Source organism: Chelonoidis abingdonii, chromosome 11 (genome assembly GCF_003597395.2).
Source record: "Chelonoidis abingdonii isolate Lonesome George chromosome 11, CheloAbing_2.0, whole genome shotgun sequence".
Taxonomy (NCBI): Eukaryota; Metazoa; Chordata; order Testudines; family Testudinidae; genus Chelonoidis; species Chelonoidis abingdonii.
In genome coordinates, this window is record NC_133779.1 from 15,295,696 (window position 1) to 15,304,205 (window position 8,510).

Below are 8,510 nucleotides of genomic sequence, written 5' to 3' on the forward strand. Positions count from 1 at the left end.
CTTGTTTACTCACAGCCGAGAAAACAAAAAAGACCCCGAGTATACAAATTCCCGCCCCTGACTTTAAACAATCCATTTCTCTGATTGGTCCTCTGGTCAGGTGTTTGGTTACCCTTTCCAGGTAAAAGAAACTTAACCCTTACCTTACCTATCTACTTATGACAGACCCCGCTTAGTTCAGTCTCAAAGGGGGGAGAGATGTGACAGAGCAGGGAGTGGGAAGTATTAATCTGGGAATGTTGCGTGGGAGTTTTACTAGTTTACTATCTTCTGCTAACACGGGGTGTGCCACCGTTTCCCTGGGGTGCTGCACCAGTACTAGATAGTGATGGGAAACAGGGCGTGACTTCACTGAGGGATGATACCTCAGAGCCAGCAGTAACCTGAGCCCGGGGGGGGGGGCAGATGACACCTTCTACCCAGGAAACTGGACAAAGGCTGGAGGAGGGGCCAGGTGTGTGGCGGGGTGAGACAGCTGGAGGGGGTTTCAGTTTGGAGCTGGCTGGGGAGAAGGGGGAGGCCCAGAACCTGGGTCTGGGCTCCCCACCCACCAAGATGGACCCAACTGGGGGGCTCTTGTTTTCTGTACCTACAAGCCCTGCTTGGGACTGTGTTCCTGTCATCTAATAAACCTTCTGTTTTACTAGCTGGCTGAGAGTCACCGTGAATCGCAGGAAGTGGGGGGTGCAGGGCCCTGACTCCCCCACACTCCATGACATGAGGTTCCTGGTCTAAATTTGGGTCATTTGATCAAGCGGCTATCAAGACAGCCCCCCCCAAAAAAACATGTTTACAAAATCCCCCGGTTGATCCAACAGGTTCCCATCCCAGTAATGATTAGAGCGAGGTGTCAGTTCCCACCAGTGGGGAGAACATGTCTGACAGTTTCATCCCTCTGGGGGATTGGTGCCCCACACCCCCACCCACGTCCTTCATCCTTAATGCAGAAATTCCCCCAGCTGCCTCATTCCCCACAGATACTCACGTCCTGATACCCAACTGCACCCGGCCAGCCAGCAGCCTGGAAAGGAGACAGCTTGTTAGACACCAGAACCCAGTGACTGGTCTCAGATCCCCCCATGTACACAAGCCTGGGTCTCACTGCCACCCCACTGGCACACACCCTGGTCTCAGATCCCCCCCATGGGCACTCTCTCTGTCTCCCTCTGATACTCACCGAGGAGGAGGACAGTGAGAGCAGATGCCATGATGGGACAGTGCGGGACCTCTCAGAGTTGCCACCAACACCCCAATGCCCAGCTGCACTGAGTCTGAGGCCCGAGGGCAAGCGGAATGAGGAACTGCGCCGGGGGCCACAGCCCCAGGAAGCTCGTGATGTGCTCAGTGCTTTTCTTCCCTCAGTGCTTTTCTTCCCCATTAGATGGTTTCTCAGCAATTTCCAGCCCAAATCTACCGGTCAGAGCAAAAAGTCAGCTGCCTGCAACGCCCAGCAAACCACATCCACTTCTGCAGCAACCCAGCCCCTACCCCCACCATCACATTCCAACCCCACATGGGAGCTGCCCAGTCCAGGGACCAGCTGGGAATGGAACAATCTCAGCAGGCATCAAGAGGCTGCGCTGACCTTTTCCAACAGGCCCGTCTAGCCTCCCTGGAGCAGCAGCTCAGAGCAAAGGAGGAATGTCTCCCTGTCACGGAGTCCCCGGGCGATGCTCTGGAACTGCTCCCCACAAAGCCAGTCAGGACTTTGGGGAGCCTCCTCTCCCTTGGAGCAGACTTGTTCAGGGCAAGAAGCTCACACGTCTTCACCTCCTGGGTCTCTCCTTGGAGCATTCAGCATCCTCTGCCCCTCCGTGGGCTTCCCACAGCGAGCCCACCCAGGCGGGGTCCTGGGGAAGCCACAGGGTTCTGCACCCCCACTTTGCAGTCAGACGTGACTCTCAGCCAGCAAAACAGAGGTTTATTCGATGACAGGAACAGGGTCTAAAACAGAGCTTGTAGATACAGCGAACCAGACCCCTCGGCCGGGTCCATTCTGGGGGGCAGTGAGCCAGACCCCTAGGTCTGCACTTCACTCCTTGTCCCCAGGTAGCTCCAGACTAACCACCCCCTCCAGCCCCTCCTCTCTGCTCAGCTCCTTTCCCGGGCCAGGAGGTCACCTGATCCCTTTGTCTCCAACACCTTCAGTTGGCACCTTTGCAGAGGAGGGGCCCAGGCCATCAGTTGCTAGGAGACAGAGTGCCAGGCATTAGGTGCACTGGCCCTTTGCTCTGCCAGATACTTAAGAACTGCCTAGGGGACACTGAGGCACCAACACAGTATTCAGAGCAAACATTAGGAACAGTCCCAGTTCGTCACACTCCCCCCAACCCCCAAAGGAGCGACCGTCTCTCATGAGCGGGACAGAGGTTCCTTCCTGACCCGCCTGGGCCCAGCACTCGCCCTGGAGCATGAGAGTGGAGGGGCCTGCCCAACCTCCCTCTCAGGTACCCTCACTGCAGAAATAGGGGGCGGAGAGGGGTTGTGGTTTCTGGTCCCCATGAGTAGGGGAGGGAGGGATAAATATAGATCCTGAGTTGTTAAAGGAACATCCAATAAAGCCGTGAAAGGGGAAGCCTGCCCAGAGCCGGTGCTCGCTTCCTGTTTCTGCTACTTCCAGTGGAACTGCTTGAACCTGATGCCCGGCCCCTACCCTGTTATATACCCCAGCTCTGGCAGGGGAATACGGTCTAGTGATTGGGGTGGGGGTGGCTGGGAGCCAGGAATCCTGGGTTCTCTCCTAGTCTCTGGTTGTGGGGTGGGGTCTGGTGTATAGAGAAAAGGACACAGATTAGACCCAGCCCCCTAGAGGTGAAAGGCCTCGTGTTCCTTCCCCAGCCCATCCCGGGGCAGTGGGTCTGCACAGCTCAGGGCCCTGGGCAGAGCTCACAGAGGTTGATGGCTGAGCCGAGTTCCCTCTCCGACCTCAGGATGCTGCGAAAGGGACATGGGGGAGGTGAGAGCCTACAAGTCCCCAGAAAAGGGAGGGGGCAAGAACATGGGATAGAGCTCAAGAGAAACTTCCCCCCCGGCATATGCCCCAACTCTGGCTCCACAGCTCATTTGCCTTTCGCACACACACCCCAACATTCACCCATTGGGCCCCTCAGCCCCCCGATCTTCCCCTTGTGCTGCATCCCTTCCCCCATTCACGCTCCCCCAACCCCACCCCCATCCCATGTCTCCTCATGTCCCTGCCTGTTCCCACTCAATTCTGTCCCCCACAGCCTGTAGTTCCCTCTCATCCCCCCATCAGCTCCCCACCCTCCCAATGCTGCCCCAACCCGTGTCCCTTCACCCCCCGTTGTGTCCCTCATGCCCCACGTCCCGTCCCTTGTTCTCCCCACACCCCCAACCAGGGATTTTCCTAAACCCCACCCCAGTTTTGTGAACTAGTTACATGCAGTGTTGCCAATTTAGTGATTGTTTGGAAATTTGATTTGAAATTGAAACATTAATACACACTTTAGAAGTATATAAAGTGTACGATAAAATATGTGTATCTGAAAAAGTATAATAGGTCCGAAAAGTATGAACTTAGACTAGCTTCCTTATACAGCTGCTGTTTTTTATGACAATGTCAGTGCAGTCATTTCAATGACATTGGCCAACCAAATAATTGCAAATGATGATTTGTAAGCAAAGTCTAAATGAGCTCTCCCTGACAGCTAGTGATGAGCTGGCGGCTGGGGGGAAAGGCTTCAGGACCGGATTGTATTTACATTCACACTTAATCTACCTACATATCCAGCAAACAGAGCTGTGTTGCTCAAGTGATAGATTTTGGCTGGGGTTGGGTCACAAATCATTTGAATGCGGGGGAGGTAAAGACATTTTGTTATTCTTTTCGTATGAGTAAAGAACAGCAGAACTGTACTTAGCCTGTGCTGATTGAGGGCATCGAGAGAGAGGGTGGGGACAGGTGTTTTTCTTGGTGGTCTACCTGAGTCATATCTGGCTTCAAGACTAAACTTGATAAGTTTACGGAGGGGGATGGTATGATGGGACAGCCTAATTTTGGCAATTAATTGATCTTTGATTATTAGCAGGTAAATATGCCCAGTGGTCTGTGATGGGATGTTAGATGGGGTGGGATCTGAGCTACTAGAGAGAATTCTTTCCTGGGTGTCTGGTTGGTTGAGTCTTGCCCACATGCTCAGGGTTTAGCTGATCACCATATTTGGGGTCAGGAAGGAATTTTCCTCCAGGGCAGATTGGCAGAGGCCCTGGAGGTTTTTCGCCTTTCTCTGCAGTATGGGGCACAGGTCACTTGCTGGAGGCAGGGGCAGCTCCAGGCCCCAGCACGCCAAGCGTGTACTTGGGGCAGCAAGCCACTGGGGGCGCTCTGCCGGTCGCCGCGAGGGCTGCAGGCAGGCTTTGCCTGTGGAGGGTCCGCTGGTCCCGTGGCTTCGGCAGACCTCCCGCAGGCGGACCTCCCGAAGGCAGCCTGCCTGCCACGCTTGGGACAGCAAAATGCCTAGAGCCGCCCCTGGCTGGAGGATTCTCTGCACCTTGAGGTCTTTAAACCATGATTTGAGGACTTCAATAACTCAGACATAGGTTAGGGATTTGTTACAGGAGTGGGTGGGTGAGATTCTGTGGCCTGCAGGTCAGACTAGACAATCATAATAGACCCTTCTGACCTGCCCCTCTCCATTGTTTAAAGACAGAGCAGATTAGGCTCCATAGATAGTCTTTTGTTCTGTTAAGTGACCACTGCAGCTGAAATCACTGATAATCTGGTCTAAGTGCTTAGACCTGCTGTGGGACAGTGTTTCTGTGGAAGAAACGGCCCAGCTTGCACTAGCAGTGAGGTTCCCCCACTGAGAGCTGAAATTACTGAGAGCTGGTGAAAACTCAAGAGACCAACTTGCAGAGATCACAGAGGCAGGTGGCAGCAGAAGGTGACCGCGCAGGGCAATTGGCAACAGAGTGATGCAGTGAATGGTGGCGCAACAAACAGCAGTGGCTAGAGCAAACAGAGACCAGCTGGAGGAACGAGCAAGGTGCCTTCTTGTCCCCCACCTGGGAGGTGAACTCATGTGAAAGCACCTCTGAACTCTGAGTCTCCACTGACCAAGGACAACACTGGTGAGTGTTAATGAGGCTATTAGAATGCTGGAGACACAACACAGTTCATGAGAACAAACATGATTGTGGCATCCTACTTTCTATTTAAGCAGGAGATACCACACACTACTAACTGGAGGCCAACGTTAAGTGCATTGTCACTTGTTCATCCTGACGTTGAACACTGGTTCTGAACAAGACCAGCAAATGCTCACTATCTTTCTGCAAGAAACTCAGCTGACTGGCTAGACGCATGTCATGCAGCAGTGAAAGACTCAACAGTTGAAAAAGTGAAGAACTCTCTCACCACATTCAAAACATTTGCACACATGGCTGATGAATTCACCAATGCAAATAAGCATCAAGTATTAAGTCACTGTGTATGTTATCTTGATGTCCGTGGTAGGTCGGTAGATGCATTTCTAGATGTTCAAGTTATAGAAGACACATCGGCTGCATCTGTGACAACCCACATCTTAGAAGAGTTAAAAGCTTGTCAATTGGACCCCAAACAGACGGCTGCTTGTGCATCTGATGGAGCTGCAAACTTCTCTGGAAGACCTGGTGGAGCACAAGCTTTGCTCAGAGAAAAGTGTAACCCTAACCTCTCCTATACACACTGCAGAGGCCATCTACTCCAACTAGCGTTAGTATGAGCTGCAGACTCTTCAAAAGACATTTAAAAAGCTATAAATTTAATGTCTTTGTTATATTCTTTTTTCAGCAAGAGTCCAAAAAGACTGAATATCTTGGAAAATATAGAACACTTAAGCTAATAGTGAAACATTAACAGACGATCGGTGATAGTTAGCAAGGAAATAAGATATGCGTGTCTAGCCCAGGTAAACTTATCAGATTCTGCTTCCTTTGTTAGCCTAAGGCCAGGTCTACACTGCGACTTTAAATCGGTTTAATGGCCGATATACCGATTTAACGCTGTATCCGTTCACACGACGTCGTCATTAATATCGAGTTAAGGAAGAGAGAGGTTTAGGTTATTACAAAGAAGAAAAAACTCTCAGTCTCTACTACAGCCGTCTCCTGCCCTTCCTCAATTGATACCATCCATTCATGAACTCACACGGTTCTAAAGGGACTCCATTGGCTTTCCACTCCACATCTTTAGTATTGAGTGCACACACAGCGTCGACTAGTGCATTTCTGGAGTGTTAGTCTTTTCAAACGCTTTGGCATCCTGTTCTTTAACTGAGCCTCTTGCGACTAACAGATTGAGAACTCCACCTTATGATGCACGCGATCACTATCCTCTCACAAACAGGAGACGATAAGGATTCACACCTGCAGGTTGAAGCTACTTTTGCATTCTGCAAGCTGCATAAGAGAGCCACCATGGTGAATCGAAGAGCGTTGACCGTGAGAGCAGGAGAGAGTAGCAACGACGAGGAGAAGAGAGCGAGCGCGCACTATGCTTTCTCACACCTGGTTATTACACGCGGACGCCAATGTGCAGACTGGCAACTAATTGAGCATACACCGGCAAATACACAGAAGATTCCTCGGTATTGGCGACGAGGAGCGCACCGAAGTCTGAGGTAGTCATGCTAGTGAGGTGCACATTAGTCGCTGACCTCTACAGAAGACTAAGGACTAAGTTGGTCAAACTCAGAGATCACGCGAGCGCTGGATCGACAATAGAGCACTGCTACCGTTCGGCTCCGTGTCAGTATTCAGCAGCGGGGCTCTGTCGCCTTGCTATAAGAAGAAGCACACACCTCCACGCTTAGGCCTTGTCGTTTATGTCTAACCCTCTCTCAATTAAATCACACTGCGCTGCGGGCATCACAATGCTCTACTGCTGTTTCCTTACCAAACGCGTGTCATATGGCTGGTCATATGCAGATATGACTGAGTAGAGGTGAGTAGAGAAACTACAGAGAAATAAGAAGAACCAAGAGGAGAGTAACTGTTTATAAGTCCAGAGAAGAGAACACTAAATAATATGAGTCGGAGAGCGCGAGTGAGACGAGGGTGGTGATCCCGAGCGTTAGGAAGATGCCGGCAGCACTCGCGCACTGGGCTCTATCATTATCGAGTACAAGGGCGAGGACGAAGAGCCTCATGTGTTTTGCATAGGAAAACGCGATAGCAAGGAGGAAGTATAGACTAACAGCTCGCCATAAGCAAGCAAAAGATGCAATCACAGGGAAGATCTGCTTTTGCAGAATCTACGAAAGACCGCCACAGCAATAAAGATGATGGAGAGCAGGTTAGAACTAGAGATAATCTGGTCATTGATCTAGACCACGTGCAGAAATGACCTGCAAACGAATACATGCAATGGAGAGCGCCTTCTTGATTATAGTCAAAAGAAAGCGACACACAATAATGCTTATCCCACTGCTCATATGGATTTGGTTAGATCACTTCTCCTTGATAGACAACTGTCTAACCTACACGATTACGTAGATAGAGTAATAGGGATCAGTGAGTTTAGTGAGATGACTGTATACTGGCTCTTCAACTATAGGCTTGGTGATCATGCCATTGTCTAAGATGTGTTGTGGTGAATCTCAGCGAGCAATTTTCAGTACATCACATAATGGGGTGAACAACTAGTATATATAAGTAAAGTACACAAGAAACATTAAAGTTTCTTACCCCCTGTCTGTTCTTAAGTTTTTCCACACATGCGGCTTCGGTGCAGGGCGGTATATAGTGGACATACCCCGGTACAGGACGGTGAATAACACATGTAAACCACGGCAACACCCAACTGAGAGATGCGGCCGAACCCTGAGCACAAAGACAAGTTTTGCACACGAAGAACCCCAACAGAATAGCGAAATAATATTAGCAAAAGACCGCCTCGTGCGACCTGCGCGCGGGATAAGAAACTAGAGTCCTCATTGACCCCTCCTCTCCCTAATGAGCGCCCATTTGAGTCTCTGGCTTCCCGTTACGCACTTTGTCACCGCAGCGCTGTGATCCTTGAGTTTTTATTCAAACGCTTTGGCATTTTCGTGTTCTGTAAACGGAGCTGTATAACAACAAAGATTGTCCCCCCAATACAGCGATCAGACCTAGTATCTCCCGTACGGTCTTAAGCTGGAGCTTTTTCGATTTTCAGACTGCATCGCCAGCGTGCTGAATCAGAGCTCACAACGCTGGGCAAGCAGGAAATGTAATTCAAAAGTTCGCCCGCCCTGTGGCGCCGTCACGCCCTCCGCGCCCCCGCACCCTCTCTCTGAGCTGTCTTTGTGCCTCGTTCCCTGTTTAACCTCCCCGCTGCATCGAGTTCAGAGTTGCTGTCCAGACGGTCAGCGGTCACACTCTGGGATGAGGCCCGGAGGCCTAATAACGTCGATTTCCAAATCCCACGAAACCCCTAATCCGAGTTATCACTATCGAATTAGCGCTACTTCCGCTCTTATTTGGGGAGGAGTTCCAAAATCGATTTAAGGAGCCGTTTAAGTCGATAA

At 50.9% G+C, this 8,510-nt stretch overlaps 2 protein-coding genes across 2 annotated transcripts in view; both read right to left on the reverse strand.

Annotated features, from left to right (window-relative positions):
* The window catches only part of LOC142047505 (osteoclast-associated immunoglobulin-like receptor), a 30,121-nt gene extending 28,853 nt beyond the window's left edge, over positions 1 to 1,268 (reverse strand). Inside the window, exons 1-2 of the mRNA XM_075070751.1 lie at positions 1,178 to 1,268; positions 986 to 1,021 (exon numbers count right to left, since the gene is read on the reverse strand). Coding sequence (XP_074926852.1) covers positions 986 to 1,021; positions 1,178 to 1,208 — 67 coding nt within the window. The 5' untranslated portion in view covers positions 1,209 to 1,268. The remainder of the gene's footprint in view (positions 1 to 985; positions 1,022 to 1,177) is intronic.
* The window catches only part of LOC116832340 (immunoglobulin superfamily member 1-like), a 37,652-nt gene that overhangs the window by 13,610 nt on the left and 15,532 nt on the right, over positions 1 to 8,510 (reverse strand). The gene's annotated exons all lie outside the window — the stretch shown is intronic.